At 37.6% G+C, this 25726-nt stretch overlaps 1 protein-coding gene across 1 annotated transcript; it reads left to right on the top strand.

The window, feature by feature from the left end:
* Window positions 1-24935, top strand: LOC122034260 (peroxisomal nicotinamide adenine dinucleotide carrier-like). The gene is made up of 11 exons (XM_042593430.1): window positions 1-508; window positions 589-699; window positions 782-856; window positions 1001-1131; window positions 11584-11638; window positions 19585-19725; window positions 21153-21221; window positions 21305-21412; window positions 24029-24097; window positions 24367-24421; window positions 24559-24935. The coding sequence occupies exons 1-11, from the start codon at window positions 428-430 to the stop codon at window positions 24750-24752; spliced, it is 1089 nt and encodes a 362-aa protein (XP_042449364.1). The 5' UTR covers window positions 1-427; the 3' UTR covers window positions 24753-24935.
* The last annotated feature ends 791 nt before the right edge of the window (window positions 24936-25726 follow it).

Raw genomic sequence — 25726 nt, 5'->3', positions numbered from 1 at the left:
CGTTACCTTATCCACTTCGCTTCCATTTCCACCACACGCTGGCTCGCCGGCCCCAGCCCCAACCCCAACCCCGCCGAGCGCCGCTGCTAGCTCTGCACCGGCGTCTGAGGCGAGGGGAACCAACCGCCAATCCTCGACCATATCTCCGTTCATATCTACTTCCTCGCCGACGGAGGCTGTGATATAGACGGCCGGCGAAGCCTAGACTTGATTGACTCTCCGGCGCGAGGTTGCCACATATTTAGTCCACTTCACCTTATTACCATATCCATCTCGGCGGACCGGATCTACAACCGGCGAGGGAGGCGGGGTCTCTCCGCTTCGCAATCGTCACAAGGCGGAACTGGATTGACGCGTTGAAGTGGTGGGTTGACGCTCCTCCCCTTGGAAATTCTCGATCCACCGAGTCAGGGGTCCGTGAAGCAGCATGTCGAACGCTCTGGTTAATGGCCTAGCCGGCGCCGGCGGAGGCATCATAGCTCAGATAATCACCTACCCTATTCAGACCGTAATGGCTCGTTCCATAGTCCATATTCTTTACTTTGTTGTCACGGATTCATCCTGCTATTGATTCATACATAAATGTAGGTGAATACTCGTCAACAGACCGAGAGGATTGCCAAGAAGACGTCGCAGGCCTCGGCCATTGGAGGCGGCCACCTCCCATCGTCAGGAGGAACCATCTACGAAATGCTTCAGGTCTCCTTGTTCCTACCTCGTGCGCGCTTGCTTCTTGACCTCCACCTCAACACTGATTCCTTTTCCTCCTGATGGGTTGCAGCTTATCAAAATGGAAGGTTGGGGAGGGCTGTACAGTGGCCTTAAGCCATCGCTAGTTGGCACTGCTACGTCTCAGGTCTGCCCTGTTTGCTTTCCCAACCCAATACTTAACTACACGAGCATTTCAACATGTACTCTTCCAGCCATACTTATTATAATCTACAACTCTTTAAAGCCTCACATTCTTTGGGAGAATAATGTGGTGTGAGATGATATCCAGGGAATATATTATTACTTCTACCAGTTACTGAAGAATAAGGCAGAGTCCATTGCTGCTGCCCGCAAGAAGAAAGGGCTTGGTGATGGAACTGTGGGTATGTTCTCTTGGCTTGTTGTCGCAGCTATTGCAGGGTGAGTATTATTCATGCCATAATATGGACATAAGTTCTATTTATGTGAAGATATTTTTCACCTACGACTCCTTCGATAACTCGACTTGTTATATATGTATACATTCAATCCTTGGACCTTCTATTGACTTGGTTTGCAAATTTATCATTACTGACTAAGGATGCCACAATTTCACCTTCTCTCTTATGAAATGATGGTCAATCTCTCTATGTTTTATCCTCTCATAAAATACTAGATTAGAAGCTAAGTGCATGGTAGCTTTATTATTTAACTGCATTCTAATCAGCAACTATTTAATCCAAACTCTCAAGTTGCTAGCACCATAATTATATAATCTATCTTTGCACTTGACTTGGTTATGACAGTTTACTTCTTTCTCTTCTAAGAGATCAGATTACCTTCTAGAAGAATAACAGCCTGATAGGGATTGTTTATCTAAGGGTGGACTATGTTCTATCATGGTATCCATTTGACATAAGGATCAATAGGTGACATTGGTTTGGTTCCTAGCATACTAGTCTCTTTTAGTGTATCAGGCATAGTCATTGATATATGTAAATATCTTCCCCATGAGTAAGTAACTTCTGTATCAAAATAGTTGAGATTCACTAAGTTTTGATTTAAAAATGCTGATAGAGAACTCCAATTGTGTGATCCTAATGTTGTGTATATAGGTGATAAGAAAATCATCTTTCTGACTAATAGTTATGTTTATAGTCATGAAAGATTGAAGATGGTAGAGCTAAATTTTCTAAATCAAGTTCTTAGAAATTGTTACAATCCACATAATCCTTAACTTGCACTTTATGTCAACCTAGCCTTGAGCAACAAAACCTAAAGGTTGCTACATATCGACCTCCATAGTAATTATTTAAAGTATAAAGAAAGACATTCTTATTGTTGAGTTGATGAAGGGCTAGTGAAAGGCAACCACCAAAGTGAGAAAGAGGTGAATTGAAGTAATCTTAGTTATGAGACAAAAGATTTTAAAAATACTCTGCACTATAATTTAGAGTGTGTTCCTTAGCCATTAGGCAAGCTTACACCCCTCCTATAGTTTCATTGAGAGAGCATTTAATAGTGAAAAGTTACTTGCAACCCATTATAGATTTTCTTAGAGGAAGAAGAACTAACTATGCCTTGTTAACGTGGACCGTCTCCATCTTACCAATCATTGCATGCACAAACTAGGGTTTGTGAAGGCCTCTAAGATAGTTTTATGGATTTTACAGGAAGCTAAAGATGACAAAAATGCATAAGATATGTATGATAGTGAAGCATTAGATAAATGGAGAAAAAGTGCGTATAAAGTAGAGAATGTTTAAGTACCTTTCCAAATAGCAAGATGAAGGCATTAGCTATGGTGTGCTCAAATCTCGCTTTCAGCTATACACCTATGAAGGTGATTCATCTAAGGTGGATATTGTGGTGGCAGGAGGGATAGTAATGGTTATGAAGTACGAACATGAGATACCTCATGTTGACTCAGAAAGAGACGGTGAAGAGCTCAAGAAGAGAGTCAACTCAATGAAGATACATAAAGGGCAGCTCATGCATGAAGCTTCCGCCAAAGTAGATAGCGGGAAGGGATGAGACTACATTGGGTCTATTGTATGTAGCTAGACCCGACCACGGTTCAAAACTGATGATTCGACGGTTCTAGAAATATTGACCCTTAACCCTAATCTTCCAAGGCGACTACGGTTCATGGTTCGGTTCATAGTTTGTGACGATTCAAGATTATTATTATTTAATTTTAAAAATTTTAAATTTCTAAAAAAGAATTTGCACTGATTTAAGTTGTCTATGTATCCTCTTAGGGCATGTTTGGTTAAAGGTTATTATTGGTAACCTTAGTTATCGACCTAAGGTTATGTTATTTAACCTTGTTTGTTTCAAGTAATGAGTGGTTCCTAGGTAATGGAGAATGCCTATCATGTCAACAAGTGGGGGTATATAATCTATAATGTAATTACCTCAGAAGTGTAAGGTTTTAAGTGATTCTGGGGTTAACAATTTTTTTTCCGAAATTATCCTCTAATTTTTGCCCTTATAGACAAAAATACCCCTAAAGTTTTATCAAATCTCAATCCGCTAAAGATATAACCAAAACCCTAGCCAACTGCTTCTCCCCCTTCGCACAAATTTCCTTCATTTCCATTTACTTTGAAAACGTCGACTGATTCTCACATCTCTGGATCCATTCATTTCAGAAGCTTGTTGTCAGAGAAGAGGTAAGTTCTTGCTTTAAATTTTTGGGCTATTAACTCTCTTGTTCTACCTTCGGTTTTGGGATTTTCCACCTTGTTGGTTTCCTATTTGGTTCGTTGCCCTTAAACTAGGTTATACACTAAAACCTCCAAACAAAGAAATTTTTGTTGCATTACCTAGGGTTGAATCAAAGATTAGGTTATATTTTATTTCCCATAACCTTGGTTATCTAATTAGCTTGTAATCATATAACTAAGGTTATGCATGATAACTTGAACCAAATGCACCCTTAGAGTATAAGAACATTAAATTCAAGTTCATTAGTTTTTGCAGTATTAAAATCTTTTATTTTGTTCTTTGAAAGTTATATTTCTTTTATTCTTTTTATAACTTTCGCTCAATTAGAGCTTCTAAAAAGTCAAAGTAGATCGAGAAGAATATTATATTAAATCCTAAATCATTTTTATTTTTTGATATTAATAATTTTTTTCTAATATTAATATTATTATATTTTAGTTGATAAGACATATATATCATATAAATTATATCTTTTAATTAATTTTATATATTTGATGATAGTCTTCACTATATATATAATTTTATTATTAAATAAATTATATTCCTTGATAAATTTATTATTGGATATATTATACCAGTCAAATAGTTTTATAAAGTCAATATTGAATGAATAAAATGATAAAATAAGACCAATGAGTAATTAAGAGAGTTAAATGAGATTAATAAATTTAATGAGTTAAAGGTAAAATATTCCCACATTTAGAGAATTCAAGGAAAATAAGTTGTAAAATTATCTTTAATAGAAATTAATAGAAAGGCAGAATGCTCCCACATCAAAGAATTCAAGATAAATAAATTATAAAATTAACTTTAATAGAAAGGCCGAATAGTCCCACATTAGAGAATTCAAGACAAATATATTAAAAAAATAACTTTAATAAAATAGTAGAATAGGTTAATTAATATTCAACCACACCATTAATATCACTAAAATATTATAAATATTATTAAATAAAAAGCTATGATGAAAAAACTTTAAATAAAATTTAAAAAAATTAATGAGCTAGAAGTTGAACCACTTATCCGCTGGGGCCAGCCCTTGAGAGACGGGTTGTGTTGGATCGTGACGCACGTGAGAGGGCGGGGGTGAATCATGTGGTTTTTAAAAACTTGTTTTCTTTTAAAAATTAAAAGCAGAGTACGCAGTGGAAAGCGAAAAAACCAAGACACAAGAAAACACAGACGGTTTTTACTTAGTTCGGAGCCTTCGGTGATTCCTACTCCAAGGCCCAAGTCCCGCGGACTATCGATGGACAATCCACTAAAAACCTCTTCCGGTACCCCCGGAAGAGAGAATCGAGTACAAAAAGGTTAGGTCTGTTGGGACCGAAATATAGCTAGAGGGGGGCGGGTGAATAGCTCGGCGCGATCTCGTGCTCGTCGTTGCTTGCTTCTTGTGATGAAATGCAGCGGAAAATATAGAGAAACAAATACACAATGCTAACACTAGGGATTTACTTGGTATCCACCTTAAGAAGAGGTGACTAATCCAAGGATCCACGCACTCACACACCCTCCACTAATAAAGCACTCCTTTACGGTAACTACCGAAGGCGGAGAAGCCCTACAAGTTCACACTACAAGAAGAAAGGGAAAGGAAACAAAATATAAGCAAAAGCTTATAAGATTGCACAAGAAAAACCCTAACCCTAGCTTTCTTCTTCTTGCTGTAGATCTGCCTCTTGACTTGGAAAAACCTCCAAGAACTTCAAGAACTGGCGGTGAGAACTCTATCGAGAAGCTGTGGAAGCGCTGTGAAGATTTGAGATGAAAATCGTGAGCTCTACTGACGACGAACGCACGCCAACAGCTATATCCTGTGCCAACGGTCGGATCCCAATCGATTGGATTGCTCCCAATCGATCGAGGAGGCTTTGGATCGATCGATCGATCGATTCAGAGAGCCTCTGTGCTCCTGGAAATTGCTTGGATCGATCGGCTGATCGATCCAGCCTTTATCGTGCGAAAACAGAACTTCCCAATCGATCACCCGATCGATTAGAGGCTCTGGATCGATCGGCCGATCGATCCAGAGCTGTTCTGTGCGATCGCGCACTTCTCCCAATCGATCCATTGATCGATTGGGAGGAGGCTTGTCGCGAAGACTCGCCTAATCGATCAGCCGATCGATTGGGCATGAGCCAATCGATCGGCTGATCGATCCAGCTCATGATTTCGCCCAAAATCAAGTCTAAAGCCTCCTAAACCAACATTTGGTCAACCATGACCTGTTAGTCCATCATGCCTAGCATCCGATCATCCTTGACCTACTAGGACTCCCTCACCAAATGTCCGGTCAATCCTTTTGGCCCACTTGGACTTTCCACCAGATGTCTGGTCAACCTTGACCCATCTGGATTTCCTCGTGCCTGGCTTCACTCACCAGGTCTTTTCATTGCCTAGCTTCACTCACTAGGGCTTCCCATCTGTCTGGCTTCACTCACCAGGACTTTCACCTAGCTTCACTCACTAGGATTTCCCACCTGCCTGGCTTCACTCACCAGGACTTTCACCTAGCTTCACTCACTAGGATTTCCCAACTGCCCAGCTTCACTCACCAGGACTTTCACTTAGCTTCACTCACTAGGATTTCCCAACTGCCTGGCTTCACTCACCAGGACTTTCAGTCAAGTATGCAGTCAGCCTTGACCTACTTGACTCTCCTTCACAATCTCTCCACATGAACAATTGCACCTGCAATCTTCATGTGTTGTCTACATGTATTGTCAAACATCGAAACCCAAACATTAAGACTCGAGGTTGACTCAATTCAAGCTCAGTCAACCAGGTCAACCTTGACCTAAGGAATATTGCACTAACAAGGTCAAGTGCAACACACTGCACTTGCCCTTTTATAGTAATTAAGTACAAAAAATTACCAACACTCTTATAGATCGAAATGAGAGCTCTTCTTGTGTTGATGTCTGTCTACCGGGCGCGACCGGAACTCCTCAGATCAGTTATTGGGCTCAGCAGCTTCGTAGTAGAGTCGTAGCAGCAATCGGGAGTAGTCAGAAGCTTGAATGGATGCGTAGTAGCTTGTATGTAGTTGTTGTTGCAAAGCCTCCTCGAAACTGCCTTATAAAGGGCTTGGAGGGTGCCTTCCAAAGGCCTTGAAGGCGCCTCCAATGGATAAAATCTATCCCGACTTCGCTGTGCCTTATCTGCGAACCGGTCAAATTTTATATGTGGAAGGCGTCTTTTATAGCCATTGAAGGCGCCTTCTATGAACAATACCGAGGTGCCTTCCATAACCATAGAAGGCGCCTTCAGGTACTATTCACCCGAAGGCAGCTTTGCTTCTTTGTTTGCTTTCTTGCCCTGCAGCAAATGTGTTAGTCCAAATACCCTGCAAGACAAGTGTTAGCACAAATATGATAAATAGAGTAATTAGTTCTTGTCCTCCAGGACCAGGAACTAGTCAAGGTCTCAGTTTAGGGATCCTAAATGTACTTAAACTGGACCGACGCCTACTGTTCCCTCAAATGGAGAACGCGCCCTCACCAAGTCACTCTCCTCCAGTAACTTACCTTAACTTACCATTTTGCCAGACATCTGGTCATCCCGTCGACCTGTTTGGACTTCATGTCAGCTATCCGATCGACTCGTTGACCTAGCTGGACTTCCCTACAACACTGAGTTAGCATAATAGATAAAACAGTAAAGTAAGATAGTGTTAACAGATTTTAAGATTTGTTGGTTTGATCGACCGCACGCGATCAACCGGAAACCAATCGGTCACATATAATCTAGGGTTACCTTCCCTAGGGCTGCGCAACTTCACTCACTAGGACTTCTATTGTCTGACTTCACTCACCAGGACTTCTACCACCTAGCTTCATTCACTAGGGCTTGGCTTCACTCATCAGGACTTCCACCACCTAGCTTCACTCACTAGGGCCCAGCTTCACTCACCAGCACTTCCATTACCTAGCTTCACTCACTAGGGCCTGAACTTCCACTTTGCCTAACCTCCAGTTAGGACTAGTCACTTAGTAGACTTCTCACCCGCCTATCCTTTGGGTAGGACTTATCTTTGCTAGTCATCTAGTCCTAACTAGACTTCTCTCTTCCAAACATCAAGTCCTGTTTGGATCAACGCTTGGTCAAATTGACCAAACTTAGGTATATTGTCAAACATCCAAACCCTAGAGGTCGATTGCACCAACATGTTAGATCCGTTGAACCAAGTCAAGGGTAACCGGGTCATTGAACCAGATCAAGGGTAACCGGATCGTTGAACCCGGTCAAGGGTAACCAGGTTGTTGACTTGGTTTTGGGTTCCGGCTCAGGGTCGAGTCTATATGCAGCCTTACCTTGCATTATATGAGGTTTCTACGACTCGAACTCATGACTACAAAGTCACACGGCAACAACTTCAACGAAGATACATGAGTAGAGATAAATACATGGTGTGACCTTAGAGAGAAGCAACAATAGACATTCTGAATATGAGATTCACTGAGTAAAATATAGATGAAGAAAGTAGATAAAACAAAACACCTGTGGTGGAAGAAAACATAGGTCATCCCTGCTGGTGCTGAAAACATTAGCTAATCAAATCTGTGTTTTGATATTGTCAAAGGTTCAAAGTTAAGATTTATTGTTGTTCTAATAAGCTTGAGTAAGTGTGTAGGGAAGTCTTGGTCGAGTGGACTGGGCAAAGAAGTCCTAGTCGAGTGAATAGGGTAGAGAAGCCCTGGTCGAGTGGATTGGGCAAAGAAGTCCTGATCGAGTGGACTTGGCAGAAGATTTGGTAGATTAAGGATGTTGGGCAGAAGTCCTAGGGGTTAAGGACATTAGGTGGAAAGCTCTAGGGTCGAGGACACCACGCAAAAGTCTAGACGGGTCGAGGATTGGATGTTTAGCGGGAAGTCCCGAAAGTTAAGATCAGATGCCGAGCAAAAGTTCAAACAGGTCTGGATAACCAGATGTTTGAAAGGAACAGTAGCATTCCGACCTATGGTTTCACACGAAATTTAAAAATTAGGACCGGACAGTCCGAAATTGTCAAATTAAATTCCACTTTTATTATTATGTCTGTTATGCTAACTCTATGATACAGATAGGCGACCGGAGTTAAGGGATTCCAGACGCCTAGAAGGGATCCGGACGCTTAGAGGTCCGGACAACCAGATAGGATCCAGGTGCTTGGAATGGCTCGAACCTTGCCACGCGATCTGCTTCCAAGCACCCGGGAGGGATCTAGGTGCCGGGAGGGATCTAGGTGCCTGAGAAGGGATAGAGGCAACTTGGATAGAGCTTCGACGAGATGTTGCCACGTCAGCGGTCCAAGTGCCCGGGAGTGGTCTAGGCGCTTGGAGTTGGATAACTTAGCGACGAAAGTGGATTAGATAAGCCTCAATGGAGATGCTTGGAGCTGGTCCATGATCCTGGAATAGACTATAAAAAGACCCTTCTTTCAGGAGCTCAGAACAACATTCTTCCATGCTGAATGACTCTCGCACTGCTCTGAAACTCAGCTACGATGCTAAAGTGCTCCGACAACAAACCCTCAAACTTCTACTCTATAGTGTTGTGGGTGCTATTGTTCTTTTTATTAGTTTTCAAATTCTTGAACTTATCGATTGTTTAGTGGATTGGCCAATGAAAACAATCAATATCTGCTGGCCTTGGACTAGCCGTCACCGGTCTTTGAACCAAGTAAAAAGAAATTGTGTTAGCTTTATTTTTTTTTTATTTATGCTGCGTACTCTCTAGTTTTCAAAAAAATGTGAAAAAGTGCCGCGCTATTCACCCGCGCTTTCTTCGATCCTACAATCCCAAGGAAAGAGGACTTTGAAAGGAGCTTGCCCATGAAGCAAATTAAATGATAATATGATTTATAAAATAGCAAACAGTAGAAAAGCATCAACCTAGAAAAAAAAAAGAATACATATACGTTGATGATCTCAACTAATTTTTCCTTTTGACTACACTATTCTGTTGATGTTGGTTGCGAGGTCAAGAAGAATAGTCTATAATATCTATACTCAAAAGAAATGATTGGAGAATACAAGAGAAACATTTAGTATTATCTTCATTAAATACTTTAGACACACGATTGAGTTTAGATCTTAGTGCAGAAATGGGAAAATAGAGTGAAAAGTTTAGATTGGTCTTTCATTTAAAACCATTTTATCTGAGAATAATCATCAATGGGAGTTACTTGAGAATAGTCATTAATGAAAGTCACAAAGTACTTAAATTCAAGAGTGAAATTGACACGTCTAAGATCTATCAAAATGAAAATGAATTAAAACTCAAGGTATAAATGCACACTTATGAACACTACTAGGGAATGAAGATTTAGTATTCCTTGATTGACATAATACCCTTAAGAGACTGACGACTAGATGGACTAGCAACCATATGAATATTAGGAAGACCATGACTACTACATGTCTAAAGAAGTGATTGGGCCATCAAAAGTACAAAAGAAGATAAAGGCATAAGTTGGTACAATTCGCAAGATTCATGCTCTACACAAATCACTTTTCTTGCCTTCAAATCTTGAATGAAAATGAAAATGACATTGAATATGAAAAGGATTTAGTATGTCCACTAACAGGTAATTGATTCAAGAAAATTCAAAGTTATAATACAAAGAATAGAGACTATAATGTGAAAAAGAAATATTTTTGATGCCCTTCACCCATAAGTGAGATCATTGTCTATTGTGACATTGTATGACATAGCGGTGGTACGTAGAGAAAGAGACGATGTTACTAAAATTGTACTCATTGCCCTTGAATATGGAATTTGGGAGGTGTATAAAGAGTAGGAAGTACATGTATCAATCACGTCATAGGCCAGAGAGTTGTCACCCTTATATAAATTCCTAGTCCGTGCCAAGTCTTGAAATAGGAGAGGAAATAAAAAAGAATGCTCATATGGCTGGGATCAATGAACTGTCAAAGGAGAGCAAGTAATTTGGCATCAATTTTCAACCATGTGACTCTAGTGGTCTTACGAATCTTGGTAGCTCATGGTGGTGACGTATTTTGGGTGAATATAGCACGTGGTCCAAACTTGAACTGCTGCAGTTCACCAAGTTTATAGTTCTTTCCATTTACCTTCTCCATGGTGATAATCATTGAGTCAGAAAGGCTGGAAAGATGTATGGTAGGAAGAACCAAGAAGGTAGTAGTGGAAGACATTTTGAGTCAAATGAAACTCTTGACAAAAGAGTTTATAAGCACTACTAAATGTTGAAAAGGTATCAACAAAACAGGGAGTCTTCTGCTGTCCAAGTGTGGCATCTCTCTGAAGAAAAAAATTCCAGTGAGTGAAGAAAAACACCAGATCCAGTAGTGAGGTTGAAATCTATTAGATTAAGGGAAGTGATATAGGCACTCTGGGTTCTTGTTGAGGTCATGATTTGCTTCCTGAGGATATGGGTGTCAGATGGCAGATCTGACTGGAATGATCTAGGTGATAATTGCAGATTGCTGACATGGAGAAAGAAGCTAATGCTTCTGGCATGGAGCAATAAGGATGGTGCTTGCAAATTCTGGGTGTGGAGGAAGAGGCTTGGATTGCAGAAGCGCTTGGAAGTGGCAGGCACAGAAGAAGATCCTTGTTCTTCTGCATTGAGCAAGGAATGAGGAGAGAGATGAGACAAATGATACCGTTTTAGGAAAAATATTAGTATATTATTTTAGGCAGTCCCTTGTGCTTGTATTGATTGTATTAATGTAATTTCTACAATCCACACCACATGATGGGTGGTATTTAATAAAGATCCCTAGGAGGCCCTTATCGATTTTGCAATTTGATTCTCGCTCCATGCATTAATTTGGACTTCGCGCTACATGTTTTGCACTCATTTCTCTTAGAGTCATTGTATCAGCTAATATAGATTTTTGTTTGTTTGTCAACAGGTCATTGAGTTGTCTTTTTTTTTTTTTGGAAAAAATTAAATTTGTATAAAATGTAGTTTGTTTATGGAAGCATTAAAAGGCATTTGGACTGGTTACTATTTAGCTAAAATAATTTATTCAACTCGTTTTGTTCTGTGTTTCTGCTCAAGATGGAGCTTCGAGTGTCCTTGTAGTTTTGTTATGCCATAGACTCTCTAGACAATTTCAGTGGTGACATAAGTTGATCTTGTTCATTCATGTCTTTGGCTAGAAGTTCAATTCTCGTGTGTTGTTTCTTCAGGTCGTTGAATGTGTTGCTGACTAATCCAATATGGGTCCTGGTTACTCGTATGCAGGTAATCTATTTGCTTTCAATTTAAGATTATAACAACATACATTGCAGGCTTTTGTCTATCTAGTAGCTCACGTCATTGTTATTCCTATATGTAACTATGTGTGTGAACATGACAAACCTAGATCTCATGGCTAAGGATTATCACAGCTATGAAATAGTTTGGAATATTCTTCACACATTCAGTAGTGATCTTATCTTGCAAAAATTTCTGCCTAGGTAATATGCCTCTTTTAGTAATTAATTTTGACACGAGTAAATTAAAAAAATAGATTTGGTTCTTTGAGATCAACTGAGTTTTTCAGAGAAAGGTAAGTTTTCTCCTTTTAGATTAAACAGTAACAATGTCCTTATAGAAAAACTCTGAGTTACATAGAAAATGAAGTGCCTATGATTGGTTAAAAACGAAAGGTTTAGAGGGGAAACAAAGTCTAGTTAAATTGGAAGTTCAAACATAAAATATGATAGAGACATGTTTGAGAAATTAATGAGAGAAGGAAATAAATCATCATAATAGGTGACACTTGAAGAAAAAGAAATTGAAGATAAGCCCAAATTAGCACTTCAACAATAAAAGGAAACAAATTGAAGAATATTAAAGAATAAAGTGGTTGTAAAAATTAGAGATTTGATTTGTTTGTTATTTGATAACTAGTATTTCCTATTTAGGCAATAAATAGAGAATTAATTATAATCCTTACTAAATTATCAATTTTGTTCTTATCTAGCATATTTATGTTTGTATTAATTATTGAGTCATGTCTATAAAAGAAGTCTAGAGTCCTATAGTTTAATCATCTTGAATTAATTGAATTCCCACTTTTCTTCTTGGAGAGTTTACTCCTCTTGGTGAGGATCGTGAAGTTATTTTATTTATTTAATTTCCTATTTTTCTCATCATTAGTTTGCCCCTATTTTAAGTCAATTTATTTATCTAATTTTCTATTTGTCTCGTCGTTAGTTTTATAAGTTCTAACTTGTTTCCTTAAAATTATTGTGTTAATTTAAAAATCTCATTACTTGTTGAACCTCTTCATTTGCTATGACGAGAAACCCTACCATGAGAGAAATAGATGCTAGGTATAAACTTGTGGAAGATGAGTTTAAGACCCTTCAATCAAGAGTGGAAGACCTAGGACGGTTTAAAGTTCATGCTGCTAGTATTCAACAAGCTGCTAAAGGATACAAGTTCTAAGTCCATAGATCACATATCCCATGTAGCTCAACAATCACCTAGGCATCAACCACCTTTGGACCATCAATCAGTCATTGATGAGGAAGATCATTTTCAAAACACACAAACCCAACCTAGAGTTAGATCTAAACTTAGAATAAAAATAGATACTACCCATCGAATTAGGGGTGATAAAAAATTTGGAAAAATTGAATTAACCGAACCGATCGAATTTAGAAATTTGGTTCGGTTAATTTGGTTTTCGTTTTTTTTAAAATTCAGTTCGGTTTTCGGTTTCGATTCGGTTTCGGTTTTAAATTTTGTAATTCGGTTAAACCGAATAAGAATATTAATTTAATTTTTTTTATTTAAAATTATAATTAATTAAATAAAATTTCATTTTTTTAGTTAAAACCGAATAAGGCTTTAAAATTTCGATTAATTTGGTCGAAAACCAAATTAATCGATATTTTATCGGTTCAGTCAGTTTGGTTTTTTAGGAAATTCGGTCGGTTCGGTTGGTTTAAAAAAATTTTGGTTTGTTCGGTTTTCAGTCTATTTGATTTTGACCAAATACTAAGCCTTATATTGAGTTAAACTAGATGCCCTAAATTTTGATGGCCGGCTAGACCCAAACAATTCTTTGACTGAGTTGTTGAGATTGAAGATTACTTTGATTGGTATGATATGACCCAAATTGAACGAGCGCGATTTGCAAAATTCAAACTTATCGGTTTGGCAAAGAAACACTGGTAGGGTATCTAAGATTAATATGCCACAAACGAAGAAGAACCAGTCACACATTAGGTAGAGGAAAAATGTCGCAACATACTTTAGAAACCAACAATACATCATATGGATTAATCTAAAACAATCAAACATGAGCATAATGGAATATTTGAGTAAATTTGACAACTTATGAATGTGTGTAACCCCAAATTAGATCCTAGAAAAACCCTAATCCATTTCGTTAATGGTTTGATACTTGAAATTCAATGACAAGTTCAATTATTTGCCCCAACCTCATTGAAGAGGCCTGTCATAAGGCTAAAGAGATTGAGCAATTTGTGAATGCCCTTACCTTGTGATCACTAACCCCTCGATTGGCAGCGCCCCTACACAACAATCGAGCAAATCCATTGTTTCAACCCAACCTAGATTTGTCATTCAACTAGTAAAGACAAATACATAAACTTCTAAAAAAATAGAAAGCTCTAACATTCAATGCTTTAATTGTCATAGTAAAGGTCATGCGACATCCAGTGTCCCTATAGAGTCTTAACCTTAGAACAAAAATCAAATCCTGACAATGAAGTAGCATACTTTCCGACCCCAGGTAGTGGTGAAGAAATTGACCACCTTGATAAGCACCATGAAAATGAGGAAATTGAAGAACAAACCATAGGACTCCATGTTGTGTATCACATCCTTCCCATGCCTAATTGCCTACATCTAACGACACATGGAAACACACTAACATTTTCCACACATATGCAAAATGTGGGAGTAAGTCTTGTAAAATCATGATGGATAGTGGGAGTTGCATGAATGTAGTATCCACACAAGTCATTTCTAGGATCCAAGCTATTCTTGAACCTCACTCGAGCCCCTACAAAACGACATGGGTAAATCAGACTTCCTTTCCAGTTGCACAAAGGTGTTTGGTTCCTATAGAGATGGGTCCATATAAGGATAAAATATGGTGGGGCGTTCTTCCTATGAGTGTAGCCCATATCATCCTTGGTTACCTACTATGGAAGAGAAAGCACCAATTTTTTTTAAGCATAATGGCCAAAACATTTGATTATACTCGACAACGCCTAGAAACCTAAGTCCAACTCTAAATTGACCCAATCCTCAAAACAATCCCTCCACCATCTTACACTACCTTAATTTGAAGTAGGAAAATAGTTGGGAATCATGATAGCATTAGTAACACAGAACCTCACACTTGGCACTAGAGATTCACCAAAAGCCTTTTCCTTAAAGTCAAAGAGATTTTAGATGGATTCTTGTATATAATTAGTGAAGAATTACCCAACGAACTCCCACCTATGTGCTTGATCCAACACGTTGTTGATCTAGTCCCAAGATTGCAATTACCCAACCTACCCCACTGTCGTATGAATACCCTAAAGTGTGTTGAATTGAATAGGCAAATTAAAGGACTCTTAGAGAAGGACTTTATTGGAGAAAGTATGAGTCCATTATTGTTGCCGCTTTGTTAGTTCTTAAAGGATGGTTTTTGGAGAATGCATATATATAGTTGTTCCATTAACAAGATCACAACTAAGTATAAGTTTCCCATATTGAGACTTTTATGCTTGACTATGGCCAAAGCATGTTAGTTCTCTAAGATTGACTCGCGTAGTGGATATCGCCAAATTAGAATTAGGGTTGGCGATGAATGGAAAACTGCCTTTAAAACACAAAATGGATTGTATGAGTGTCACACCCTTTGGACTTTCAAATGCTCCTAGTGCTTTCATAAGGTTGATGAACATGTATTAAAATCTTTCATAGGAAAATTTCTTGTAGTCCATTTCAATAACATTTCGATATATAGCTTGACATATGATGACCACCTGAAGCACATCTACCTCATCCTAGAGACTCTCATAAAGGAAAGATTGTTTGTTAATCTAAAGAAATGCTCCTTCCTATAACCTCAAGTTCTCTTTCTTGGATTCATTATTTTTGTAGAAGACATTTCAATAGATTCAAAAAAGATTAGGGTAATCTAGGAATGGCCAGAGTCGTATATCCTTTTAGAGGCTCGAAGTTTTCATGGCTTTGCAACCTTTTATCATTACTTGATTAATGACTTTTGTATCATAATGTCTTCCATAACAATTTGCCTTGAAAGGGGGAATTTCAATGGACTAAATCCGCCTCAGCTGCCGTAAGGGAGATAAAAGAAAGGATGACTAGGGACCTATTCTTAGACATCACCTATTCAAACCATTTGAGGTGTCTTGTGATGCGTCAGGAGTCGGTATAGGTGGTGCATTGAGCCAAGAAGGTCAACCAATTGCATTCTTTAGTGAAAAAACTCAACAATGTTATTCCACCTATGACAGAGTTTTATGTTATTATTCAAGCCTAAGAAAGAAATTAAGTGCTAAGCATGCTATGTGGGTTGAGTTCTTGCAGGACTATACTTTTGTGTAGACAACAAATCAGCTAATACGCTAAGTCGTGTTGTTTCCACATTACATGCCATGAATATGATTGTAGTAGGATTCGATTAACTCAAAGATGAATATGCACTTGCCCTGTCTTTGGGATAATTTTTCAAGACGTTCAAAATAGGAATCATCATGATTTGGTAGATTTTGTGATCTAAGACAATTTCCTATTTAAGAGTATACATTATGTATTCCTAGGATTGCACTTCGGAGATTTTCTTATTTGGGGACTTCATGCAGGTGGCTTAGATGGACAGTTTGAAAAGACAAGACTATTATCCTTGTGTTAGATTGATTTTATTGGCCTTTATTGCGACGAGAAGTTGCACGAATTATGTCACAATGTTGTACATGCCAAACAATAAAGGCAACCAAACAAAACACAGGATTGTACAACCTACTACCCAAGGTTTAAAATTTTGACCCGTGCTGAGGTTTCGGTCTTAAGACCGAAACGATACGGTTTAAGTATAGTATCGTGCCATGCCGATACAGTTTCGGTATTTTTTTTATTTATATATAATAATTATAAGATAAATATGTTTATGGTGTATATAAAAATAAGTTGTATATTGACTTTGTATATTTCTCAATTATTGAACAATTTAATATTGTTAAAAAAATAGTTAAAAATAGTTTTATTTAAATAAAATTGATATATCAATAACTCGAATTAAAATAGATCTATCTATAATAACAAATATATAAATTATTACAAGATATTACTTTATATATAATAATAATTATATCAATTAACTATTTATTTATTTAATTAATTTTTAATTAAATAATATATATTTATATAGTAAAAATTATCAAGTAAAAAAATACAAAATAATAATAAAAATCAGAATATAAATATAATTTATTAGAATTTTTTTAAAATTTTTTAGAATTTTTAAAATTTTTTTAGAATTAAAAAAAAAAATTAGAATTTTTAAAAAAATTTAAATGAAATTTAAAATAATACAAAATAATAAAAAAATATATTAGAATATAAATAAGAATTATTATATTTTTTAAATTTTAAATGAAATTTAAAACATTTAAAAAAAATCAAAATATTAATTATTAAAATTTATTAAATTATTTTAATTTTAAATATATTTTTTATATATTTTATTAGGATAATTTAATTAGAGTTTATAAAAACCCGTTCGAAATATCGCACATCCTTAGAAGTTGTTTAAATTAATTAAATAAAATATAATTATTTATCGGAAAAAAAGTGATTGATCGCCTGCGATCGCCACGGGGGCATTCAGCAGCACCGGAAGCATCGTCGGATGCATCCAGCGACACTGGAAGGGTCTAGTGGCGCCAGCAGGGGTTGTCCGGTGACGCCTTGATGCCGAAGGCATTGCAGGACACTTCCAGCTATGGCCTCTCGCGACTCCTCTAACGTCGCCGGAGGCGTCCCGTGTTTCCTCCTGCGCCGCCGGAGGTGTCCATGACTCCTCGAGACGGGATGCCTCCTGTGCCGATTTTGGCCGTCCGACGGAACGGTAAAAATCGTCCATATCGAGCTGCACGGAATGACATTTCATTCCTTGCTACTACCTATACCCCATAAACTTAGGAAAGACATTAGCATGAATTTTGTTTTAGGATTGTCTTGGACTAACCGAAGTCACAATTCAATCTTAATAGTAGTAGATCAATTATAAAAAATGGCACATTTTATTCCATGCCATGGTGTATCACAAATAGCCAAATTATTCTTTAGGGAGATTGTTTATTTGCACGAGTTATCTTCATCTATAGTGTCAGATAGAGATGTGAACTTTGGTAGCTATTTTTCGAAGACACTAGAGAAATTATTTGGGACACAACTTAAATTTCCTTCCTCCTTTCATCCACAGGCTGATGGCCAAACTGAGGTTGTTAATCGCCGTCTAGGAAATTTGTTAAAATGTTTAGCGGGTGAAAAATTTCAGGTAGTTGGGACTCAATCTTGCCACTTACTAAATTTGCTCACAACAATTCCATAAAGTCTACCAATCGTAGTCCATTCAAAATCATGTATGGGTTGAAAGCTCGTAAACCTATTGACTTGATTCCCTTACCTACCACTTCTCCTTCTTTTGAGTCAGCAGAGAAAGAAATAAATCATCATAATAGGCAACACATGAAGAAAAAGAAATTGAAGATAATTCTAAATTAGCACTTCAGCAATAAAAGAAAACAAATTGAAGAATATTAAAGAATAAAGTGGCTGTAATAATTAGAGATTTACTTTGTTTGCTATTTGGTAATTAGTATTTTTTATTTAGGCGATAAGTAGGTAATTAATTATAATCCCTACTAAATTATCATTTTTTTCTTATTTAGCATTTATTTTCATATTGGATTTCCACTGTTCTTCTTTGTGAGAGTTTACTCCTCTTGGTGAGGTCCGTGTTTGTTCATCCGCTGTGCTACACCTACATCATAAATATCTTGCTATTCTATCCTTTGAATTCAAGTTTTTCAGGGTAGTCTATGGCTATTACTTCAAAATCTGTTCAATTATGCCAATTACTTGAGTGAATACTGGAAGTTAATAAAGATGACAATCCTAAGAAGGAATCAGTTACATACTTTTGAAATTAGCTTAGCCTATGGTCATCTTGAAATTGCTTGTAGTAAGTTCACATTGTAGATAGTGTGTCGTTTATGTTTCCTAGCTATCCTCATCTTCAAGAGACAAAATGAGTTAGGGCCGTCATAGAAATGGGGATAACTTTATATTAGTTGCAAAGATTAAGGTCCGTGAGATTGACATGCCTAGCATTAGTGCAGAAAAGCACCATATATTATAACAAATAGTCTATGGAACTTCATTCTTAAAAGAATTAGTGTGATTGCCTTGTGAATTTATTCTATTTGAATTCAATATCATAGATCTATATGCTTCTATGCATATATTTTCAGTCAAATTTGTAAGAATTTCCTACTTGCTGACCAAGTTCAGTTTGTCTAAGCATACTTCCTGTTAGGAAAAAAGAGAACTTTTTATTCAACTTTGCATGCTAGACATGTGCATATGCGTGTACAAGTGCATATATATATATATGGAGAGAGAGAGAGAGAGAGAGAGAGAGAGAGCTCAACCAGAGAATCCTTGTCATGAGTGCTCTTACGATCTAGGGTCAGAGAATTTGTGCCTTCCATTAGTTCCTTTAGTGGTCCATTCTCTCTACTGCTAGGAGTTCAGAATTAAAGATTGACTTCATTCAATCAGATTCCATTCTGATTTGGCATCGCTTTATCAGTTTATTGTAAGAAAACAGTCTTTTAAATCTGCGTGAGTCACAGCTGGATAAGGCAAGCCTTCCCTATCTGAAGGTTCCTATTCTAGTGGAAAACTGAGTCCGCTTATTTTCCAGCTGAATAGTTTATTGTTTCTATTCTCCTTTGTGTCCATACAAGTAGTCAATTTGTGTGCCTCTTCTTCTTGCTAACTCAGTCTTATAGCACGCTTATTAGAGTGTAAGTTGTGCTCATATGAATAAAAATGCATGCAATGTTTTATCCTTTCGTCTCAACTTTCATATAATGTTACTGTGATTTATAATGCATTGATTTTGGAACTTAACACCCTTGCAGACACATACACAAGCAGAGAGGAAAATCATGGAGGCTAGAAAGGAGGCTATCTTGAAGGAATATGCTCGCATCACTAATGTGGAGAATGAGTTGGCTAAACTTGAACTGATCAAACCACAGCCATATGGAGCATTTCATGCGGTCAGAAAAAACAACATTTCTTTACATATATGTAAATATAAATATTTTCAATTCTTTTAATGATATTTTACTCATTAATAGCAAATTTGTACTATGATATCACAGAGCACACACTAGAGGTATATATTCAACCAAGGTTTAAAATTTCGACTCGTGCCAAGGTTTCGGTCCTATATCGGAACGATACGGTTTCGGTACCGTATCGTGCCATACCAATATAATTTCGATATTTTTTAAATATAAAATATATTAATTAAAAAATATATTTAACATGAATATTTAAAAAAAAAACAAAATAAACAATATAAAAAATAATCTTTTAAAAAGGAATGATATGAAAATAGATAAATAAATAAATAAAAATTTTATTATAATTTTTAAATTAAAATAAATAAAATATAAAATTAATTAGATAATTTTATTAGAATTTAATAAAGTCTCTTTAAATTATCTCCATCGTAGCTAGGAGTTGATTAAAATAATTAACCTAAGTTTAATTAAAAAAAATCTAACACCACTCAAGAGCTCGTGTAACTTCGACGCTGTTGCGGGGTTGCGTGACCCCTCAGCCATGGCTGCGGGGATCACATGACTCCTCTAGCGCAACCACGGTGGTCGTGCGACCTCTCTGCAGCGGCTGTAGGGTCGCGCGACGCCTCCGCGGCAGCAACAGAAGGGTTATGCGACCCCTCTACTGCTGTTGCGGGGTCAAGCCACCCCTCCGCTGTGGCCACAGGGTCACGCAACACATCGCAGCTGTTGTGGCTCTAGTGCCGGGGTCGTGCCGATGCTGGTCGTCGGGCGAAACAAGATGTTTCGTTCGTTTCGACCGTCTCGGCACGACATTTTAAACCATGCATACAACTAGATAAACTGCATAGATAAACTTGCTGGTGCAAAATATCATAGTTATTGATTTGATAAAATCATTTAAAACATGGTTTAAAATTACTTTTCATGTTGCATGGCATGGCCGAAGCATTTTATTTTGCTTGCTGGCTGGTACGTGAAACAGAGCGAGATGAGTGAAACCCATCGTACAAAATTCACAGGTTTTGTTTCCTACTTTTTCATGATATCTTTTTCTCTAGTTTGATTCTCGTCATATTAACTTTTGGTAGATATCAATACAATCTTCCACCAGTGAATAATTTCTTTAGAAAAGATAGCTTCTCAAGACCTCAGTAATCTTTGACATACTAGAGAAATTATGGATTTAGACCATCAGATCAGGTACATTCATGATTACAACAGAGTTGAAAGCCATGAGCCTTAGAATGTGGCTTCTAGGAGTCTCAAGTTATGCATCCTTTCAAACTGTTGAATTGTGGCTTGAGCTGTTTCCGGTAGAAAAGAAGTATTGTTGTCTGCATGTCTTGCTTTAGCTGATGCATGTTGCTGATTAATACACTTAATATCTTGCTCAGGTGAGGGAGGTTTACAACGAAGCAGGCATAAAAGGATTCTGGAAAGGGCTCATCCCGACTCTTATCATGGTGTTAGCCTTGATGAATAATCATTGTGTATCGTGAGAATGTTGATCTTTCATAGGCCTAAAGACTCAAAACTATTCGTGCAGGTATGCAATCCATCAATTCAGTTTATGATTTATGAAACCTCATTAAAGCACCTACGGAAAAAGCGCAGTGGAAATGGTAATGGAGTAAAAGATGTAACCGCTTTACAGGTATATATCATCCACTTCTCTATTTCATTGACGACAAATGGAACTAATGCAAAATTATTAGTTTTTTTTCTAGAAGTTCGTAAATCTTTTAAACTAATATTTTGCTGCTAGTCATTGCAAATTTGCAAAATGCCAATTACAAACTTAGTAAATGTTAGTTGTAACTAGAGGAACCTATTTCAAATTCTGTTTCACAATATCCGCATGTTTCGACTCGCCAAAGCTTTACCCTTTGTTTCCTCTGTCCCTCCTTTCTCCTGCAACACCTTCCACTCATCTCTCCTATGCCAACAACCCATCGTTGATACCTCATAAATAAACCCAATTAATAGTGCATTGCAACTCTGTCCCTGCGTACAAACCATTCTCATTGTCGCCCACATGAGATAGCCCAATGCCTTCTTGCAATAGCAATATTTTGAAATCACTATGACCCCAGCACCTTTTATAAGACCCTGGCTTCTTCTCTAAGATGACTCCCAATGATAATTGTTGACAAATCTCTCCCATTCAATTTGTCTTGTAGATATTCTCCCCACTTCTCGCGAGGCCGAAGTTGTGACCTTAAGCCTGGGAGCTTGTCACTCTATTTATCTTACAGATCTTCTCCTCGTGCCTTGGCTGTCATTGTGCATCAATTGGTTGAATCTATGTCTGACCTTAACCCTATGTAGGATCTTCCTCTCACACCAACATAGATTTTCTGCCTATGCCACCTTGTGTTTCTTTTGCAAAAGAACTCTCTTCAAAAAGGCACCACTACTAAGTTGAACTTCTTTGATTTCCATCCTGCATTCACCTCTAGCCAAAGACCTACAGGGGAGTCTCCTCGCAAGTCAATAGAGGGTCTGCTCTCTTCCAAACCCTGCATTCCTCTTGTGTGCCTTCTGATCTGCAAGGCCTGATGGCATCTCTGCCAGATCAAACCTACTAGTGCCTCCTCAATCACAATAGATCCCTATCTTCAACCACAACATACGCAAACCAGATTTCTAGACCCCCATATTTATCAAAGTGGTGAACCTCTATTGATTTGAAGAGAAGAATTCTTGACCCCACCTTCCAATTTAATTATTTTTCTCTAATAACCTTCATTGGCCGATCTCACCTAGTGGGATAAAGCTTAGTTGAGATCTCATGCAAGAGATCTTGGATCTAGTTCGACACCAATTGCAGACTGAAATTGCAAGTGCATATTGTAAGGGAGGAAGATCACACCAATGCAACCTTTTCTCATTTTATAAGTGTTATGTGCTTTTGCCAATTTTTACGGGGGATCACCTAAATAAAATTGCACCTTATAAGGCTTGGTTATTGTTGTTGTAATAACCTTCATCTTTTTTTAAAGAAAGAGAAAGTTTAAAGTGGTTGGCCCCACCTCAAATGTATTATTTGAGATCTCATGCAAGAGATCTTGGATCTAGTTCGACACCAATTGCAGGCCAAAATTGCAAGTGCATATTGTAAGGGAGGATGATCACACCAAATGCAACCTTTTCTCATTTTATGAGTGGTATGTGGTCCCCTCGGGACGGTCTAGTGGCTAGCGCATAAGGTGTTGCCACCATGAGGTCTGAGGTTCAAATCTCGGCAAAGCCGAGGTAAATGCCTCTCTTATGTGCTAGTACTATTCCAAAGGCTAGTAGCCGCCCGTGATATACCTCCTCCGTGTTGGTCTTGGGACGGGTTGGCGGGGGCGCTGGGGGCAAACATATTCACCTTTTGCCACCATGAGTGGTATGTGCTTGCCAAATTTTACAGGGGATCACCTAAATTGCACCTTATTTTGAAAAATATTTTTGTTTAATTTTGTTAGTTTAGTGTATCTTAGCCATTCAATCGTCTCTCACAAAATGTTAAATTCCTTCATATCTTTATCCAAAAATACAACATCGCCTCTTATTTTTTTTTCTTAGTTTACTGTTCTAACTACCTTAGAATTTTCATTATTTCTCTATTCTCATATCGGCCATGATGAGAGAATTTGTTACCTCCTACTATGGAGATGTAGATGCTAGGTGTGCTAACCATGAGACCAAATATAGCAATGTGTAGGATATAAGTTAATCACTGAGCTAGGTTACATCTTAAAATTTTTAAAGGATTTGTTGGTAAACAAATCAATGAATTAACAAGAGATAAGGGTCCTAAAACCCTAGATCATTCGAACAACATAAACTCTTCATGAGTCTCATTTAAACCCTAAATCTAGAAGTAGAAATATGAGATTAGAGCCACGTATTACATAGATCAGAAAAGTTCTCAAAACCAGAAAAAAGGATAATTAAGGTCATGATCATGAAAAGGTAAACGCAATAAGAAACCTCTGCAAATTATTGATAGGGCGTGCAACTAATGGTCCTTGCAACCTCAGATGAGAGAATCAATAGAGTGATAAAGAGAGATCACAGACAAATCTTTCTAGTAGGCTTCTCCCTGTAGTGGCACATAAGACAATATGCAATAGACTAAAAGTAAGCACTCAAGGTCCTAAAGAAAGATATATGGCATAGTTCAATCTTTTGCTGGAAATAGCAAGCTGAGAACTGGAAATTCCTCTGTGAGAGAAAAGATTGATCCTTGTTCATCCTAAGCTTTCTCAACCATCATGTGCAGGTTTTCTTACTGGGGGCGCTAGCAAAACTAGGGGCAACGGTGGTAACATATCCTTTATTAGTTGTGAAGGTATAGTTAACTCCTTTCTTATTTTGTCTATTCCAAAAGAGTCTAGATATTGTTGTTCCCTTCATTTTTTCCTTTTCCATCTGAAATTTAATTTTAAGTCAGTGGTTTTGGAAAATGATCCAAGTGCCTCATAGTCCAAGACAACCTCTAAAGCCATGTGGGACAGCTCCAATAGATATTTTCAATTCATCTGCAATAGTTAGCATAGTTTGGTTATGATTACATTTGGTATTTAATTCCTTTTCTGTTCAATTTTTCCATGATTGCAGTCTAGGTTACAGGCAAAGCAAGAAATCGGCAAGAATGCAATGTCTAGATACACAGGTATAGGAGTTATTTTTTCTGAGTCTGGGAAGCAGCGAAAGTTGAAGCCTTAACCTTTTTTCTTTCCTTACTGAAGAATGCATAAATTGCTTGCTTGCCTTTTGTGATTCAGACACGAATACGTTTTTCTACTGCAGGAACTCTGGATGCGATACTAAAGATGATCCGTTATGAAGGACTGTATGGATTTTATAAAGGCATGGGGACCAAGATTGTGCAGAGTGTATTTGCTGCTTCGGTCCTCTTCATGGTAAAAGAAGAATTGGTTAAGGCTTTTGTTTTTGTTTCTGATAAGGGTAAGAAAATACATACGACTGCAATTGGTGAGTGAAGAACACAATATCGTTGTCTCACCATTCAAGATTTGCAAATATAAGGAGGTTTCATTCGTAAGTTTAGTTGAATATTTTCTTTTCTGGCTTTTGTATATTGATCTATACTACAGAAGTGTAGAAGCAAGTATCATCACTAGTAGAATGCAATTGTCACTAGACAAACCTATTGTAGGTAGCAACTCATTCTTCTCAAGAATATACTCGTCTTTCATCATGGCAGGAAGAGCAGCCTGAGCTAGAGACCAACACTAGCCCTGCTTCTCTAGCACGGCGCTTTTGCTCCATCTCTTCCATCCCTTTTATATACTCAAAACATGAGTTTATCGGTTGCCTAGAAGGATATGGTTGACAATAGTTTGTTGGGACTGTTAACAAATGTGATGGAACTTGGGTATCAACCATAGTAACCTTCCTTTGGTTGTTTGATCAATGGCAGACCACCCACCATGATTTCTAGACAAGTTTGCTGTATAAAGGCATTGGCTGAATTCGAATTTAGCAAATATGCGACTCCGTGATCGAGGATAAAAAGCTAGACTCAAGCACCAGTTTCAATTTGCAATTATTTATGCTGCAGTGCATGTCGATGACGATGCTATAAACGTCGTCCACGTTGGGCGGGTTTAATAGCCTATACATTCACAGTGTGTGACATCCATGAATGACTGAGTGCATTTTTGAGTGCTCGGATATCTATATATATATATATATATATATATACACACACACACGTCTCGAGTTGTGAGAGTCACCCATCTTGATTGTTCAAATTGGATGCCCAAGATATCAATTTGCTATCTTGGGTGCCAAATTTGAACAATCGGGATGGGTGATTCTCATCAACTTGAGACGTCTGGATTTGATTCAGGTGCCCCAAATGTTTTGGCCATGAGAGTCACTCAATTTGAGTGACCAGGATATATATATATATATATATAATCTTGAATCATTAACTAGAATATTTGTAGAA

Source organism: Zingiber officinale, chromosome 11B (assembly GCF_018446385.1).
Source record: "Zingiber officinale cultivar Zhangliang chromosome 11B, Zo_v1.1, whole genome shotgun sequence".
Classification (NCBI taxonomy): domain Eukaryota; kingdom Viridiplantae; phylum Streptophyta; class Magnoliopsida; order Zingiberales; family Zingiberaceae; genus Zingiber; species Zingiber officinale.
This window is presented reverse-complemented; position numbering and strand designations above follow the sequence as displayed.